General features: G+C 38.2%; 1 protein-coding gene across 7 annotated transcripts in view; it reads left to right on the forward strand.

Annotated features, from left to right (window-relative positions):
• The window catches only part of NPAS3 (neuronal PAS domain protein 3), an 874,684-nt gene that overhangs the window by 780,036 nt on the left and 74,335 nt on the right, over positions 1-20,313 (forward strand). For all 7 annotated transcript variants that reach the window (XM_059723041.1, XM_059723042.1, XM_059723043.1 and 4 more), the window contains one exon: positions 1,280-1,398. In XM_059723041.1, coding sequence (XP_059579024.1) covers positions 1,280-1,398 — 119 coding nt within the window. The remainder of the gene's footprint in view (positions 1-1,279; positions 1,399-20,313) is intronic.

Raw genomic sequence — 20,313 nt, forward strand, 5'->3', positions numbered from 1 at the left:
TATTTAATCAGAAGAAATGAAAGTACTAAATATAACATGGCTCTGCTTTTCCCTCGAGTGATAAAGAGCTGTACATTTAAAATGACATCAAATTCATGCTCTCTAAAACAAAAAACTGTATGAGACACTAAAGAAAGGGGCATTCTTGTCACTGGTTTCATCACACAGAGTTAAAATGCCATAAATACAAGACAATGTGACCACATTAGAACAAGGACAACTACAAATAATCCTTAGCTCAAAAACAAGTGGTGCGTATACGAGTGGCTGTATATCAAATGCTTTTCTACTTGGAATAGTTTTGACCATTAACTGGTTACAGTCTCTAAAAAGACAGCAATGTGATCTTTAAAAATCCCTTTTTTGTTGTTGTTGTTGTTTATAATTTTTTTTCATGGAACTACAATATGTTTAATTGCCAGCAGCAGCTTGTTGTTGTAGGATTGCTCAAGAATGTTCCCATGAATTATATTTTTGAAAACGGAGAACATGTTAGCATTTGGGTTGAAAATATAACTATTGAAATACTGCCTGTGGATTATGATAATATGATGTCACCCAGCAATATGTATGTTATTTAATCATACTTAACTCCCACCAGATTTTCTTATTTACTATACATGTTGGGGTTTAGGGAATTGAACACATGTGTTAGATCTGTACTTTCAAAGAAGAAACTTCACCTGAAGCTAAATGGACCATGAAGACATTCCGCTATAATTAGTCACTAATACTAATTATTATTATTAATAATAATAACCCTAGTGCTTTCCATCTGAGGGTTGCAAAGTATTTTATGGACATTAATTAACCTTAACTAATGAGAAAACTAAGACACCAAAAGCTGAGATGCCTTGCCTTAGGTATCTCAGCAAGCAAGGTGAGGAGACTGGGGAATAGGATTCTGAAATAGAACTTGCAGACCACTTTTAGTAGGCAGCCTTGTCTCCTAAATAATATTTATCCGGTTGCATAACAAGAAGGAACTTCAGTGTCTGCGAAGAAATAGCTATGATAGAAATGTGTAGGAAAGAGTTAATGAGGCATCTCTGTATTAAATTTTTTATTTAAATGAGAGTTACTATGTACACATATTTTTTTTCCATCTTTTTTGCTAAGTAAACATTTTCTAAACAAGGTAAATTGATTACAGCACTCTTAGCATCCATCAGTCATTTATTTTTAGTAAGTTCAAGGATCGCACCTGAGAAATATCTGAGAGGGGATGTATAAAATCTAAATAATCTGTATATGTTTTTTTTTCCCCTCTATTCCCTAGTGGAATCAACAAGCCCCAATCTACTAACCACTGACAACAACCTAGAGCGCTCTTTTTTCATCCGAATGAAATCTACACTGACCAAGCGAGGAGTGCACATCAAATCATCAGGATACAAAGTAAGCTTTGTTCTATGAAATATTGGCATCCTCAGTTTTATCCAGCCTTATGTCATTTGTGGATATTATGTTCATTTTTGCTTCACCCTACCTATGTGAATAGACAAAGGAATTAACTATTGCTTGTTTGCATATTCTTCATCCTCATTAAAGAAACATAAGTACAATCTTTCCAGTATGAAGTTTGTAATATTGCTAGGCCTCCATCATATTTATCTTCATTATAACAACATTTCTTCACAACACTCAATATACCCTTCAGAAGAGCCCTTCAAAAAAGTGTCAGGATAGGAATGTATTTAGCCAAAGAATACAAGTCAGACTAACGTTACTATTCATATTAGGCAGTTGCTATACATATTTCTAGTTAGTCTCACTTTAAGTTATGTTTCCCTGAGTGAGTACTGTAGCAGCTCTTAATGCAGACAGAATATTATAGGTATTTAATTTTCTTCACTATTCAAGCTGAACTAGAAAACAATGTACACAAAGAATTTTTCCACCATTTTCCTTTCACCAGGGCCACATCTACATGAGCAGGGGCATATGTTTGCAGTAACACAGATAGTAGTGGCACAAATAGGAGTGCTGAGAGGAAGAACCAGCAGCAGACCTACAGGCTGGGGAACTCCCTTCTCATCAGTGCAGAGGCAGAAAAGGATCTTGGAATCATTATTGATGCCAAAATGAACATGGGCCAACAGTGTGGGGATGTGGTCAGGAAGGCCAACCGTACCTTGTCATGCATCCACAGATGCAGCTCAAGCAGGTCCAAGGAGGTGATCCTCCCCCTCTATGCAGCACTGGTGAGGCCGCAGTTGGAGACGTGTGTCCAGTCCTGGGCGCCGCACTTCAGGAGGGATGTGGACAGCATTGAGAGGGTCCAGAGGAGGGCCACTCACATGATCAGGGAGCAGCAGGGCAGGCCCTACGAGGAGAGGCTGAGGGACCTGAACCTGTTCAGCCTCCACAAGAAAAGGCTGAGGGGAGATCTAGTGGCCGTTTACAAACTAGTCAGAGGGGACCAGCAGGCATTGGGGGAGTGCCTGTTCCCCCGAGCACTACTAGGAGTAGATTCAGGCTTGACATCAGGAGGTGCTACTTCATGGTCAGGGTGGCTAGGATCTGGAACCAACTTCCAAGAGAAGTGGTGCTGGCTCCTACCCTGGGGGTCTTTAAGAGGAGGCTGGATGAACACCTTGCTGGGGTCTTTTGACCCCAGTGCTCTTTCCTGCTATGGCAGGGGGTCGGACTTGATGATCTGTCAAGGTCCCTTCCAACCCTACAAACTATGAAACTATGAAATTTGTACTGCTACTTTGTGCCGCAGTGCATGCCCCTGCCTGTGCGCTTTATGTTGTCCTGCTGCCCCATGTGCTGCAGGGAGGCCTGGCTAGGGAACAGGGTGCCTCAGTGAAAGGCTAGCTGGCGGGCAGCCCCTATGCTGAGGCACCCTGGCCCCAGCAAGCTGGGGAGTGGCCCCAGGCTGCTTGCTCCCTCATTTTCACATGCTGCAGAGCCCCCACACTGAGGCACCCTTTGCCCCTGTCAGTCACTCCCTGGCTGGCTGGGGCACGATGTGCCTGGAGGTAGGGACCAGGCAGCCCTAGTCCTGTTCCCCCATCTCCACGTGTGTCAGCGTGGGGGCTGCACAGTGGAGCCCCCATGCTAAGGCATGCGGAGACAGGGGAGCTGCCTGCTCCCCTGTCTTGAGGAACGCAGTGCCCCAGCCGGCCGGGGAGCAGCTGGCTGGGGCGCAGGGTGCCTCAGTGCAAGGGGTCCACAGCACATAGAACCAAGGGAGCAGGCAGCCCTAGGCAGCTCCCCCATCTTTGCATTTGTCCCACTATACGCCACTTTGACATGCTTTGCACCACTTTTTTCTTCCGGTTTTTTTTTTCTACTGGGAAAACCTAGTAGCAAATTTTGCCCTGGCTCTGCAAATCAGCAGCACCATGCATGATTTAACATGCAATGCCTAGATCCAGCCTATGTGTCCATGAGGCAGTGTTTTTAGGGGCTAACTTATCCCCAAGAAAAATCTTAGTGTTGGATTTTTTTTTCCAAAAAGTCTCCTTTTCCTTATTTACCACAGTCTCATTTTGCTTTTTTAATCATGTATGGCTTGCAAAGCCCGTGGCTATGGGTGGTTTTACTGCACATCAAGACTATAAGGAATAGCATGTTTTTAATATTGCCATTTTGTAAAATGAAATATCTCAGCCAGTCAGTATTGTGACAATATTGTGACAAATAACTGAGTGACAGTCACAGACTTAAAGAAGTAAGCTTGAGATGTTTACATATTTAAAGAGGATGTAAATGTCAGTGATCATTTTAAATATTTTAACAACATTTTTAGCTTACTGATAAAGACATAGAGTAGCTTTGAAAGAAAATTTCTCATTCCACCCATCCGAAATAATCTCTGTGAATCTAACAACATCAAGGCATTTTACTTAGCACCTGAAAATATCCTGATAAAAATATCTTCTTTGAAAGTAAATGAATTGGATACTTTCTTTTGAATGGTACCTGGATCTGTATGATCTCATGATTTTTAATGGGACAAAGAATGTTTTATCTCCTTTACTGGTTTCAGAAGGCACCAGGAAGTAATTATCTGATATCCCTTTAGTTGTCAACACTTGCATTAATAGTCTCAGGAGGGAGGCCAAGGAATGAATGGACCTGTGTTAGGAACAACAACATGCTAACCCTTAGACACGGTGCAGCTAAGTTAGTTCTTGGGCACATTGGCAGGCGGTTTGCATTGTTGTTGCTGATGCTAATAACTGATGCAAATAAGGAAAATAACTTGTGTTTCAACATTTTCCATGTGATATCTTTCACCAGTGCTTTATTTACAGAATAATATTAGCACCAAGAATACAGGAAATAACAGAAAATACAGGGGAAAGACATTGTGCTAAAGTTCCATTCTTTGTTCTCCCTACTTTGACTAGTTAGACTTCTATAATCCTATGCTGTGCTGGGCCCAGGAAGAAGCTAGAAGAGATAGGCAAAACAAGATGGGGCCATTTTTCTAGATTTGCTGTCAAAGTAGATTTATACCAAGATATTTGTAAGAGGATTTCCCTTTTGTGCTTACAATGTAAAGTTTGAGATTTAAAGGTCAGACAGTTTCTGAAATGTACCTTAGAGTATTTACACAATAGAAGAAGATATTATACTTCATCATATAAATACACATTTAGTTTCTTTTTAAAGAGCTGTTGACATCTCATGAAACAATGACAGTTCTAATTGTGATATTAAAAGCAGAGGATTATGCCCTCAGGTGAGAGAGGAAGACAGAAGAGCAAAACTTTGAAAGACCCAATATTTCATTTTCAGGAGAACAAAAAAAGTGTATGAAAATTGCTAAATTTTCTTAAAATGACTTTAATTTTTTTCTCTGAGGCACCAGCAAATTAGCAGGAGTATTATCATATAGAGGAGTAAGACCCTTAGCCCTTATAATTAGGCATATCTCCATAGGGTTATAGAGTTTGGGAAATTTAAAAATGACAGCATGTATAAGGGAAAGGAAAGGAAAGTCACTTGTGTCCTGACATGAAAGTTCTATTTCACTTACTTTTTAAAATGGATATTAACGTTGTGGATCATAACAGTAGCATCAATAGTGAGCCTTAACTTGTATTTTATATTCACCGTAGAAAAGGTGGATCATTTGTATATTAAATCAATGCAAGCCCTTTTTAGTTTAATACGATTCTCATTGTGTGAGCTGAGCAAGTGAAGCATAATAAAATTCAGGTGCTACAATGAGTGTTACTCACATTTATGGGAAAGCTACCAGCTTATTTACTGACTTAAGAAAATGGAAACTTATAGACCAAACTCAAGCCTTCCAGAACTATTCAGTTATACATTTCATTAAAGTTAAAATGGGACCAGCAGCCTTGTGAAATGGACAGATTGTTAAAAAAACACAAAATGGATAAAGGAAGAAGACCTAGCCAAATTGCCACATTGCATTAACTCAGGGCATACCTCAGAGAAATGCCCCGTTGTTGTCTCATTGTGAATCAGTAGTACAAGGTAAAAATGCAGACCACTAGTTTCTGCTCCATAAGACAATGAAAAATGACTGTGTATGATCTAGAGGGTAGGGTAGATATGCAGCTCTCTCTAAGACCTGCCACTCAAACAGCTAACCCAAGAAAGTGGGTCTTCAGACAATTAGTGATTGAGATTTTCAATGAGGTACTTGGACAGTGCTCAGAACAGGAGAGTCCTTGCTTCAGAAATATTTATATACAACTGAGATCAGATTTTTTTAAAAAGATGCCCGAATCACTGAGGCAGACAATAGCTTGGTCTCTGTTCTTAAAATGATGCTAATACAAAAAATATTTTTTTATTTGTAACAAGAGAGGTCCATCTCCCCAGTTCCCCTTCTTTTGCTGGGTTCTGACTTCCTTCTCCTCCTGAGCAGGATTTTCCGTATTTATTCATAATGTTTCTATGCTTATGCTAGAGAATGATAAGAAAGCTCCTCCTTATGAGATTTAACATACCTTGCTATATACTCAGTGCTCAGTAAGCACATCTACAACCATATCAAAAAAAAAATCACATAAAACATGTAGTCAGGTGACAGAACACAATGAAAACAAATAAAAAGAAACAATGATAATAATTCTATTCACTGAAAGCTTCAGAATTTATTACTGTTACAGCTGTTGTCTATGATACATGATGCAAAGACTTACTGTGTTTTTCACTGCTAGAAATGTATCACTTCATCTTTTCTCTGTTTTTTCTTCTTCGATATAAAGAGACTATTCTTTCTTCGGATTTTATTTCTTTCTATTTTTATCTATTTCTCTCTTTGCTTTTCTCTGTCTGAGGGTCAGACCTCATCTATCTACTAAACACTTTTTCCTCTTTCAATGTTTCTATTGCTCCGTTTTCTTAGGCATATCAAAGCCATTTTTGAAGACCACTTCATTCAGATCCAATTACTGTATTGTTGTGTCATGTTCCCTTCATGGCAGATTGGGTTAAGACTTTACATGCATATTTAAACCTTCAGGGCCAAATACGAGTCTCTCAGGCAAAGCATAGTAAGCAGGATGAGAAGACAGAGCCAGGAATATCAGCAGAGCCATTCTGCTCTGGCCCATGAGATGTATTAGCACTTGTACTTGCTGAACCTCCCTCTTACTTTTTCTATCTACTTCTTCCCTTAAAACTCACCCATGCGTGCTGCTGTGTGTGACTAGGAAAAACTGCTTTATGAAATTCTTCCCCCTAGGTGGAAATGCTTCTGTTTGGATTCACATAATAAATGCTTGCATTATGTCTTGGACACCAATCAAGGCCTAATTTGGGACCTGTGATTACTCTGACTTCCAAAGTACATACCATCATGAGGCCATTAGAGAGGTGCACAAGGAGCATAAAGGGATTCCTCTTCTCTGTATTGTCACAATGGCAAACCTTTAAATATGGGGTAAGCAACATCAGCTGCCTCATCACAGGTTGCTGCCACAATGCCTATCTTCTGGCCCAGCAGAAGCCTAAATTTCAGCTGACTCACCCTCATTTTCAACTGACTTACCATCCCTGGCTGCTGCAAAGGATTTGTCTCTGTGGGTGGATCTACGATTTTGAAGAGCTAAAGAGTCACCGGAGCTGTGAAATAGGAGGAGAGAGGCCAGAAGCAGCTAGCAAATAGCAAAATTGTCCTGAGAAAGGTTAGGTTGATTAGTGGAATAAACAAAACCATTAAAAAAGAGAGGTGATCATTAACACCTGTGGAGTGAAAAACAATGAGCCATTAAGTCAATTGATTTAGCTGTCTGAATAGTAATTAAATAACTGCTGCATTGTGAGGCATGAATACCCTTGCAGAAAATTAGCTTCCATGCTTAATTCACACATCCAATTTTGGACGAATGATTTTTTGGAGAAAAGGTGTGTTATGTGTGAGAAAATATGCTAATTTATCTTACTTTCTGAAATCCTAAAATCCTATTATTCCTTCTAAAAATGTACTGAGGCATCAGTGATGGGTACAAATCTGAAACCTGCAGTGTTGAGGGTACAGTCACAACTGTCATCAACTCAACTGCCAATTATTTAGTATTTTCTGTCTCTAACATTCTTAAACTGTGGAGAAGCTGGTTAAGGAGATTTAAGAAGTTTTTTCATTAATGAATGATACCAGATCACAATTTTAAAGTCAAAATACTCTTCACTCCGTATACATTGCTTTTACTTTGTGATATGACAACACAATATTAAATACCGTGGGGCATATTATACAGAACTATACTACTATACTGTGGAATTTTTGTATTTAATGAACTTTGTGAAAACTAGAAATTAGATGTTCAGTGAGAGGCGCAATTCCAGAATTTCAGTAATGAAGACTGAAATTTGATTAGTTAAGCCTCATAAATCAGTATGTCTATAAAAATAGTTTTGAATAATGTACACCTGGAGAATTGAAAAATGTTCAAAATTCTGTAAAAGAATTTCCATAAAATAGTCTTTGCAGGTTAAGTTAATTCATTTTTTATGTTGTGCAGTGCTAATTTTCAACACTATTGTTTGAAACTAAACTTTCACTTAAATGGCTTCCATACTGTGACTTTTAAAATCCTAGCGTGCTAGGCAGCCACTTGCCTCCCAAGCTTGAAATATAAGACTTTCTGAGACACTAATATTTGCATTCACAGCCTTATAATGTCAAAAAACTTTCCTAGCATTTATTTTTAGTTACAAGATTTCCATTATTTAATGTTTTAAATTCCTAAATTTGGGAAGCTGGATGCCTGACTGCTTTTTGTGCCTTAGAATCCTACCACTAGTTTTTAAATGATTTCTTTGAAGATATTTCTCTGTGGTTTAGAAGTATACAGTGCTACAAGTTGGTGCTGATCAGGTGAGGATGGAGTCCTTCCTTGAGAAAGTGGTCATCAGGGCATGACCCATTTTGTACTTTGAGCCAGACTAGTTAGCACCAATAGATGACTCTCAAATCAGATAGGTTTTCAGTATTATTTCATTTTTTTTAAAGCACTCCCAGTGGTAGCAAAACCACATATGGGCAGAATTTAGTCCGTATGCTATTACCTTTTTAAAACAAATTTTAAAAAGTTTAAATGAGCAGAAAAAGATCAGTCAATACCGGTCTTTTCCTGGATTCCAGACATATAATTCAGAAGGCCAAAACTATGTTTTTCAGTGGGCATATTTTCAAAAGGATGTATTGACTTGTAGCTCTGCAGCATCCATAATAGACAAACCTCTTTTACTGTGGCCCCCAAATGTGGATTAAAGCATTTAAATTTAAACAACCAAGCTTCTATAGTTGAGCTTGAATTCTTTACTTCTCTCTCATCATTTTTCTCCTTGAATCTTTTCCTTTCTGTTGGGCATTTTTTTCATTATAAGGTGGGATATTAGAGTACAGCATGACCTTTCCATATAGGGAGAAAGAAAACTATGGAAGATAGCATTTCATGACATGGCTCTGGCCACACCTCCTCGGCACACATTAATTGAGGGAAGGAGGAATAAGAAACCAACAGCAAGAAACATATAGAAAATTTTCTAAATGTCAGCACAGACATACACCAGTTTCTTCAGCACATAAGAGACTTGCAGGTAATTTGTCAGGGAGGAAAAACTGATCTAGAATTCACCCATGTAAATCGGTGACCTTTCGTCAAAAGGAAGTCTGTTAACTAGTAAAGATGCAACATTACTTACAAAGGGACACAAACACTAACATGTCAGTCTGAGCCTTTGAGGGGTTAACCTTTAGCTAAAAAATATGGTTGGAGAAAGGAAGGTTTAAACCAGGACTAAAGAGGTCTGGGTTCATTGTCTGGCTCCGGGAGAGAGTTATGAGATTTTGAGTTAGGTCAGTAGGGATTATTTGTAGTAAAGCTTAACTCCCATTTAAGAATCTAACATAACTGGATTTTTAACTGTTCAGCACCAACGGCTCCCATTAGTCCCTAGTTTCAATGCTGAACATTTTTTAAATGGGAATGTAAATACTCCCCTATGTGAAAAAGATATTGTGATGGCACATTCATTAATATGTGTGAAGTGTTCACATACTTTGGTGATAGTGTCTCTATAAAAAGATAGCCAGTTAGCATTATGTATAAGGCCTTCTCAGGAGCAGTTTGAAAACTAGAGAGATTCAGGCACTGTTCAGTGATCCAGGCTTCCTTGTGACAACTACAGATGCAGTATTGATACCTAAATCATTGTTTCTTCTCAAGCCATGTCTTCACTTTTCATATAACCTTAAGAAAAGTTATGACTGCAGGTGCCCTACATTCTAGACTATCTGAATGGGAGCTGGCTAAAGCCAAAAAACTGGAAACTAAAAGAAAACCTAAATATTAAGTTGAGGAAACTCAGTGTTTTTGAGAGATTGACTATGTTCATCCATTCATGAATTAGGTTATTATAGAACAAACAGATACAGAGCAAAAGAGAGTATCATCACACATTTAGTTGCAACTACCCCTGATCATGACTTCACAGTGGTATAAATCTGAAGTCAAGTCCAGTAAAGTTAGTAGGGTTTTACTGCTGTAAAATGAGTGGAAAATCAGTAATCAGTCCTATATATATTAAAATATTCAAAATGAAGAGAAAACAGCAGAGCACTAACTCTGGTATTTCTTTAGGAAGGACTGCAACATAGTTTGAGTCTTGAAAGTACAACATATTTGTGACTTTAATTGGTGAATATAAACCTCTGGATTTTTAATGAATACTGGAATATGATTATGAAATAGTAAATTCCTAAGTAAATACTGTTCATATACAGCAGTAACTTATCCATTGGGCTAGGTGCTAGTCTTTGAGCAGAGAGTGCTGGGTGGGAAGAGAATGGTGGGAATCTTTTCTCACCACAGAAACAACCAGGAAGAATACTGCCTGGTGTATGCTAGGAGAAAGATACCTTGCTTCCAGGAGACTAGTATCTGCTGAAGCAGACATATTCAGTCCCCAAAACTTCTTGGCTCTGGATTGGCATATGCCTTTCTCCTGCTAACTGGAAGAGCTAGCAATGGATTTTGAGGATCCACCAACCAAAATACTTCCCACATCAGGGGATGCTCCTGCCAATATCTCTGCTGCTTCTCAGTGGTGTGGGTAGCCAATGCCAAGGGAGAGTTTGGCCCTCTGCCCTTTCGGCATGTAAATATTTCATAAAGTGTGTAACTGTAGTAGACTGGCAGTCAGTTTTTGGCTGATCCCACACCTCTTCCTAGTTACTCTGTGTTCTCCACAGCAGGCTTGGAAAAAACAAGGAGCTGATGAATTGAAATATATGTAATTGATGCTAAATGAAGGCAGAAGGCCACACTTGTCTCCCTTTTAGCAGCAACAGTCTGTCTTTCCATGAGCAGTGTTATATTTTATTTAGCTAAAAACCGTTGGCCAAATTCAGAACTGTGGTTTATTAGGGAAATGGAGCTGAATATCATTGCTATATCTGCTTATGTCAGGAGTGAATTGGGCTCAATATGTCTGTGTAAGAAAATTCATTTTTCAGTTCTTGCATATCACCTGAACCTAGTAAGATGAAATCAGCAGTGGTTGAATAAGAAATATAGATCTTGTGACCCATGCTCATGAGGTCTCATAGTAATGTGTATAGCAAGTTAAAGATCTTCAGTCCAATTCCCTTGTCATTTTCACCCACTTTGCATTGGTTCAACACCAGTGGGCTCGGTGTAGTGATTCCTCTTATACTTGGATGGAGGTGAAAGAAAAGTCAGGTTGCTTGTAGACAGTGTATATATAGTAAATATTAAATAGTCTGTAGCTAAAAGCATAGTCATATATTTTTCAAGGCATAAATACAATTGTAAGAACCATATTTTTACCGTAGACTAAATGCCTCCCACATATGTTAACTTTCATGAACCCAAGCAGACAATCCAACCACATTTTTCTTTTAGATGTAGTTCTTATCCTTCAACCCGTTACATGCAATAAGAGAACATCAATGTAACACAAGGATGTAAACAATCCAAAGTATAATGCCTCATGTTCTAGCAATAATACAATGTTCTAGCTGTGAAATCCTGCTCCTCTTCTCCCACTGCCACCTCACCTTATTACTTGTCTGTTTGACAAAGGGCTGTAGGCAGGGACTGGGAGAGAGACACTACTGAAAACCAGTTGCCAGAAAAGCATCTGTTCTGTGCAGGTGGCTGACCCATGCAGTGCTAGTGAATGGAAGTAACAGACAGACATGAACAGCTCCATTTTCTTTTGTTAGTGAAGCTAAATAAAGTTTTTATGAATTAGAGGAATATGAACTGGCTGAGCATTTAAATGCTAATGTGAAATTTTATGTTATGAATTTGTGTGTGTTTGGATTTTCAGTACTGTAGTTGTTCAGCTAGATGAAGGCAAGAAGCATGAAAATCTCAAGGCTGCATTTTAAAAAAGGAACATTTTTGTTTGAAACTACAAATTTTTGAGATTTTTAATTCAAGAAAGTCTGCATAAAAATGTCTCCTAAGAGTGAAAATTATGCATCCAGTCTGAAAACTGCTTTCAGTAATTAAAGAGTACTTATTCCTGACATTTGCACAGGATGGAGCAGTAAGTAGGGAAGGAGACTTCAACTTCCTCACTGTCATGGATGTAACACAAATGCCAGAGACAAAGCTGTGGCAAAGCAGATTTAAATTAAAAATCATAAAATCTCAGGCTTGCTGATGAAAATTGTGGAGACTCCTTTATCAGAGTTTTTCAAAACCTCATTGAAGATTTTCAAAAAGAGGTTAGACAGGCATCTGTCTGGCATGTTGTAGGAACAGCACATACTATATCTGAGCATAGGGTTGGATGCATGATATTTGAGGTCACTTCCAACCCTATGATTCTATTATTCCTTTTTCATTAAAACCATGATAGTACCTATATCCTGCATGACAGGATTGGAAAGAATATAAACCTTCTAATCAGCAGGGGAGAAAAGACAGTTTAGAAGAAACATCCTCCTCACAAGCAAACAAGTTTTCTCTTGCTTTCATCTGTAGGAGATTGGTGTAGTTTCATGGAATGGGATATATTTCAGGTCCAATGAAGCTTTTCCCACCAGAAATGAAAGAGTTGATCATAAAGGAGAAAGCTCTTATTTAAATAGAGATGCCAAAGAAAAATACTCAAAAAGCCTTACGTATATGAATATTCCTTAAAGTTGTTGGTTGTAGCCATGTTGGTCTGCGGACCTAGGCAGACAAGGTTCTTTGGGTAAATGTGATATCTTTTATTAGGCCAGCTAAATAGTTGGAAAAATTGTTCTTTGCAAGCTTTTGGGCACAAACACCCTTCTTCAGGCAGAGGAAAAGTCTGCTGGTGCTATGTGTTCTGCATGGTAGAATAGAAGCCAATATGCAAAATGCAGGTCTGTGAAAATTCAAATGCATAGCAATGAGGAGCAGAGGGAATGGGAGATAATAGGTGGGGAGGTAAGGGGGGGAAATGTTGAACTGGTGATAGAATGTAGCTGGTAAAATGCAGACAGATTACCTGGGGTTATCAGATGGCAAGTATGTTATAATGTGCCATAAATCCAATGTCTGTATTTATTCTGTGATTTTTTTGTATCCAGTAGATTTAGAAAGTTAATTTTGTAGGTTTGTCTACCTTTTGCATATTAGCTTCTGTGCTGCTGTGGAAAACATAATACCAGAAGATTTTCCCTATGCCTGAAGAAGGATGTTCGTGCCCAAAAACTTGCAAAGAACACCTTTTTCTAACTATTTAGTTGGTCTAATGAGACCACATTTACCCAACCAAAGAACCTTGTCTGAATATTATTTACACATTTATTTAATAATCCTTCAAAACTGTAATACATTTTTCAGCCCCAAGGAGCTTTAGGGTTTAGGCTCTACTTGAGTTCTCCAACTAATTTGGAAAATGGTATATCCAGCTTTCAGCTCACAGCCAGCAGTCGAATGGATCAGTATTCTCTTTCTTTGGGAGCATGCCAGTTCCCAGATCCACTGAATCAAAGCAAATGTTTTCATTTTGGAAAAAAACCTCAAACCATGAAATAATTTAAGGATTGTGTAAAATGGACATGTGTAAAAATGTTGGACTGCCATGTACTTTATATAGCTATTTTTATGTGAACAGCATGAGTACAAAATGGCAGCAAATCAGAATTCTCCAGTAACTCCCTGAGGTAAAGGCATTTTGAACCAGCTTTTCATTCACTTTATACAAGCATAACTGGCTATGCGAAGTTCAAAGTACTTTGAAATCCAGCTTTGTTTATTAGAAAGAGAAATGATCTACCACCAAATAAAGCAGATCCCAAAGCAGCTTACTATGATGTGCACATTTTTATTCAGACTTTACAGATGGGGAAACTGAGCCATGGAGCATCAGAACATGGTGCATGATGCACTTATTCTTCTATTGTACTGCATCCTAAAGTGAGCAGGGGATAGCAGGGCACCTGCTATCTTTCTGTGTTGGGTCTTTATCTATTAGAAAGAAGTGTTTATTTTTACTACAATTGTAGGGACATAAACATATACTGTGTTTACCCAAATATAAAGCAATCCTGAATATAAAATAACCCCCCCCCCCCAAAAAAAAAAATTAGATTCTATATATGGAAAATTTATATTTTTTTGTATAATTTTCCAGGTATAGAATATAACTATTGGAGGTTTACATTGGATTTGTACCCCACCCACAACTACAGCAGAGAAAATAAATCTGGGGGGGTCAGATTTGCCCTTGCCCTTTGCCTCCCCTGACATCTTCTCCCTGCAGTCCCTTCCCCCCTCCTTATTGTCAGACACTGCTGCTCTCCCTGAGCACATGGAAGTGAAGAGCAAATTTAAAAACACTGACCTTGAAATAAATATGCCTGTAGCAATTTGCATATAGTACCCATAGACTTAATTCATCCAGAATTGATACACTTTACCTTTCTTGAAACTGCTGCAAGTTTTAAGCAGCACTTCTGTACTTACTGGATGCATCTACACATGCACATTACTGCGGAGTTAACTAATTAGCTCCACAATAAATCTTCACCATCTGTACATGCACCAGTATTAGGGTGCAGTAAAATAATTAACTCCACCATAAGATAGTATTATCAGGGATGGTAGTTACAGTGGAATAATTAACTGTTTAACACTTACGTGGATGGTGACTACTGGGCACAAATTGCTCTCAGCCAGCCCAGCCAACCTGGGGCCAGACCCCCGGTTCCTGTCAGCTCCTCTGGCACTGCCACCTGGAGCTTGGGGCTGATTCCCCATGTACCCTGCCAGCCCCAGCTCTAATTGCTGCAGTCCCAGGCACACATGTAAACACTGTATGCAGGAGCAATTAACTCCACTGCAAACTGTTCTAGATGTTATTGCCTCACCTTAATAGCACATGTAGATGCACCCACCTATATAGTACGAACTATACATGCTGTTAGTCCAAAACTAAAAGGTTCATTACTGAGGACATACTGCTTTTGGGAGCAGCTTAGTGACAGACACTGTATTTAGTGAGGTTCCCTTGTATGCAAGTGTAATAAAACAAAGGATTTTTTTTTCCTCCATGCTGATTGCAGGGGAAAATCCTTCTCTTTTAATTGAGTGAATACAGGACATAAATATCACCTTAACATAAATATCACCTTTACATAAATAAATAGAAAGGTTGCACTTCCACTTCTGAATTGTAGGGTATTGCTCTTGATTTGGTCTGTTGTACAGAATCACACTAGGAAAAGAAAAGCTTGATTCACTATGAGGGTTGGACTTAAGCCTGTATCTTATCTTAACCTACAGAGAAGACAGAATGTGAATGTTTGGTTGTCATGATTTCAGGTTCTCCTTTTTACAGCATCATTAGGAAACTGTCATTCAAATAATAATAATTCCCTTTTGACATCGTGGAGGTAAAAAGAAACCATTGCTGACATAAAAAATGAGGTGATATTTCAGTGTTATTTCACTAAAGTTAAAACAGAAGTCTTTATTAGTCCCACTGCTTTTAAAGAAAGCTGAGCAAGGCTTATACTGACCCTGGAGCTTATGCACATTAATACATCTATAACCTGTGTAAAGTAAGTAATTTTAATTGTTATTACTATAATTTTACTGTAACTCCTCTTAAGAACTAAGCATTTTGTGAATTACTAAAGGGAAATAATCAATATTTGTCAAATGCATAAGAGAATGGCTTGCTTCATATCCACTGATACCTAGAAAGCACCAGGGAGGAAAACAGTATGTTATGGCCAAGGATAATTTTTCACTCATGCTTAATTTCGCAGTTTGTATTGTAGAATCCATGTAGACTGCACATAGAGAAAGTTGAGCTCTGAATTGGTTACACTGAAGAGGCCTACAATTTTTATTACACATTTTTATGGATAGGTATTTTATTCTCCCCGAACTTCTTGTGCACATTGCCGTATGAATTGCTTGCCATTAAAAGGACACTGCCAAGGTCTGTTCCATCATTTGTAAACAATATGTTTTCCACCTTTGTTTGTAATAGCATTTCGGAAATTACCTTTTCCCCTGTCCTTCCAGTTGGAGCATATTGACTTTTAATTGTAGCTTATGTCTATCTGATATGTTTCTGCATCCTAAACTATCTAATATGGGTATTTATGAAATGGTTAGCACTATGGCACATCAGTTGAATTTGCCCAAGTAAGCCTGTAAAGTATATCTTCTGCCTAAATTTGGTGCTCATTAAATTCAGCTACATGCCTCTTGGATCCAAGACTGCAGGATTTTGTCCTTCAGAAGTGTTGAGCAATGGTTATTGTTCTTTTTATCCTACAATAACATTGAATCGTGTTTTTAAAATTAAGTGGATATATGAAACAATCGTATAGACTTTACAAAAGATGAGAAACAACATGTACCAGTTCTGAGCCTCCTAAGGCTTGCAGCATTCTTTTTATGAAGAGAAGTATAAAGAATCATGAATTGTTCCATGGCTTTATTTTAAAGAGGTTATCACCTCCTTCTAAATAGAATAAAGGGATGTCTCCTCCACAGCAGAAGACCCTGATCAAATTGTTTTATAGTCTTACCACTGATTAATTGTAGCAATGTTTGAAAATACATATGTAGCATGAACATCAACTCGTTTTGTTCCAGTCAGATATGTTTGTATCAGAGCGATCACTGCTCATCTGCTATTGAGTAACTGCTCCCAAATACACACTAGTCCAAGAAATAAAATCTGATTTTTACAGTCAGGCAAACATTCAATAGTTATAAGCCATTAAAAAATCAAAACCAGCAGTTGCCAGCTTTAGAGAAATGTTTAAAGCTGAAATTAATTATTTGGATTTTCAGTATAAACAAATCTTATTTTATGCACAAATAGTTTGGATGGGTTTTTTTCTGAAGAATTTTTACATGCCTGAATTGAATGCTTAATTATATTTCATGTGAACTAAATAAGCCTTTCACTTTTAGCACTTTTTGCAATGTCCATGTACATTTTCTCTCTGAAACATGACTGTCTCTTGTTGAAGCTGCTAGCTGAGTTGCCTTTTATTTTATTTTTCTCTGTTCAAGCTATCAGAGATCTATTTTTCTTCTGGATAATCAAATGCTATCCATTTTAAGGGTAGTTCCAGTACTTGTGTGTCTCAAAGGGTCCTATACATTAGCTTTATCAAATTCTTTATTTAAGAGTTATTTAAAATTAGACCCCTGCTTTGAATCAACTCAGATGGAAACATAGAAACACAATTTGCCTTTTCCTTACCAAATATGTAGAATTAAGAAAAGGGGGCACTGGGAAAAGTTTTTTCTAATGAAGAGAGACTTGATGCACAATAAACAAACATGCATAATGGGTTGTTTTCAGTCACTTTATAGTCATAGGCATTCATAAATTTGGATACAATGGTAAGAAGCAGACTTGATAGTACAAAACTCACAGAAGAGCTTTAGATCACTAGAGCAACCACAGACAGAGTTTATGTTGACAATTTATCAGCTCTTCTCCATCAAGGAAAATTGTTTTTTAGTGCCTGCCTATTAGCAATCACATGCATATTATGAAATTGAGTTTTGGGGAGGACAGTCTACCATCTGTCTTTTCTATAGTTTTTTGTAATGTATCAAGCTAAAGTTGAAACTTCCTTCACTTCAAAAGGTCATAAAATATGAGATATCTATAACATAGACACTTAGAAAGAAAAATAGACTAAATAGCAATGTAAATCTTAACTTACAGACTTAATAAGTGTAGAACTATTGGTGTTATACTGTATGTATTATCCTTGAGTGCTCTTCCCATTTTGCAAGCACCACGATATCAGTTAATAGGCTATTTTTCTAAATTTTGGTGTTACTGATCTATTAATTAATTCATATCTCAAGAAATGTTAAAATGTTTTCCTAAGAAGCTCTATACAAATTATACTTTTGGAAAATGGAGCAACAGAGCTCTGATGTGGAGAATGAAAAAGATGTGTTTCTTTCTCTTCTGTGTTCTGATATGCTAAGATTTTATCAATAATATTGTTTTCCTGTAACAATATCTGCTTCAGAGAAAATCTGCTGTGTAGCTGTCAGGATTACACCTCTCAAAATATGCCTGTGATGATTCTGTTAAATTGATAAAAACAGTACACTGCTATGTAGAAGGATTGCTGAAAAGAATATTCCCAGGCCCTTTCATGTGTAACAGCGCTTGTATGGCAGTACATTTATTGTGCTATAAATTCCATCACTGATTTTGGCCAGTTCAGATTGATTCTGCAGTAACTGTAAGTAATGAACCTTATAGACAGCCAAGGAAAAAAAAGAAGCCAATAAACTTGTGGCTGTAGGAATACAAATTGTAGAGTTCATTTAGCCACAGTTTTTATCAGATCATGCAGCCAATACCCTACAAAGCAGGAAAATATATCCAGCAAAGTATCCAGTGCCATAGTCCTACTTGCTTTAAATTTAGCAACTAAACTGGGCACTCACTCATTGAAAGTACATTTCTGTACAAAGAGCCCTGTGGATTTTGCTATGGATTTAAGAAAACTGAAAAATGTAAGTAGGTCACAAAACAGGAGAAATGGTGGCAGAAGCACATAATGCAAGGCATTAGGCCAAATTTTCTGCTGGTTTGCACCCTGTTTAGCTCCCGTAAAGCCAGGCATCAATGGAGTTCGTGAGGGCATAAAGCAGCACAGTCTGGCCCATTAGTGCTATTGACTCACCAAGTCCAAATATTTAAATGCCTTCATAATTTTTTTCATTGTTAAAAGAATTTCCCTTTCTTTATTGACAAATCTTACAGAATATAAGGGGAACAAAATGATACCCTTTCCATAGATCATATCTCTAACTCGCCCATAGAATTTAATAGATAAGTTTTATCCTTCTTAAAGATTTCTATAGGATGGTTAAAAAAACTATTTAAAGCATATTATGGTCTACTAAAGTTTTAATAGTGATTTCTACATATTCCTGCTATAGTCTATAGAACCCTGTGGAGTTCATCCTGTTAAATTATACAGGAGTTTCCATAAGTATCTCTTGAGAAGCCACAGTAATTTGAGGCCCTGTTTTTATAAGCACTGACATGTGTACTTAGTCAAAAGCCAAAAGTAGCTCTACTGAAGTCAACGGACTAATCAGGTTTTAAAGTCAAGCATTTGTAGGATGTAGACTAGCCTGTATGAAAAGAATTAAGACCACATTTAAAACCCAAATAATGAAAATACTAGTGTTCATTTCTAAGGAACACCCCCTATAAAATAAATAATCTTCAGCAACATTATAACAGAGAAAAATATATACATATTTTTATTGCTTTATAAAAGGAGGTCTAGTTTTAAGGTCTGTAAGCCCATTTTATGTACATGTACACAAATCACAGCTTGTACATTAATGATAGAATCATAGAAAGAAGGACCGGAAGGGACCTGTAAGATCATCAAGTCCAGTCCCCTGCCATGGGCAGGAGGTAATAGGCTAAAAAGAGCTCAATGAGGTGCTTGCCCAGCCTCCTCTTGAACACCTCCAGTGATGGTGACTGAAGTGTGTTCCAGATTTTGGTTACATGTATGGAAAATAAGTTTTTCCATATGTCTAGCCTAAACTTTTCCCAACTAGTTTGTGCCCATTGGTCCTTGTCCTCCCAGGGGGTACTTTTCTGAAAAGTTGCTCTCTCAGATCCTGGTGTAATCCCTTGACATATTTGTAGGTGGCTATTAAGTCACCCCTCAGCCTTCTTTTACTTAGACTGAACAAACCCAAGTCCCAAAGTCTCTCCTCATAAGGCCTATTCCCCAGGTCCTTGATCATGTGGGTGGCCCTTCTCTGCACCCTTTTGAGTTTGTCCACATCCTTCTTGAAGTGCGGTTCCCAGAACTAGACACAGTACTCTAGCTGTAGCCTCACCAACACCGAATAGAGGGGGTGGAGCACCTCTCTGGATCTATTGGCAACACATCTGCTGATGCCCGCCAGAGTTCTAGTTGCTCTGTTGGTGGCTTCATCACATTGGTGGCTCATATTCATCCTCTGGTCAATTGTCACCCCCAGGTCCCTCTCGGATGCAGTGCCAACCAGTGGACCACCACCCATCATAGAGGTATGGTTCATCCTTCCCAGATGAAGGACCTAGCACTTGTCCCTGTTGAACCTCATCTGATTGCATTCACCCCATAGGACCAGCCTGTCAAGGTCATCCTGGATCTTTGCCCTGTCCTCAGACATGCCCACTTGTCCCCACAGTTTGGTGTCATCTGCAAACTTAATTATTGCACTTTTCACTCCCACATCCAGGTCATTGATAAAGATGTTAAAGAGCACAGGCCCAAGCACTGATCCCTGGGGGACACCACTGGAGACAGCCCTCCAGGGTGAGGCCACCCCATTACCACTC

Source organism: Alligator mississippiensis, chromosome 2, assembly GCF_030867095.1.
Source record: "Alligator mississippiensis isolate rAllMis1 chromosome 2, rAllMis1, whole genome shotgun sequence".
NCBI lineage: Eukaryota > Metazoa > Chordata > Crocodylia > Alligatoridae > Alligator > Alligator mississippiensis.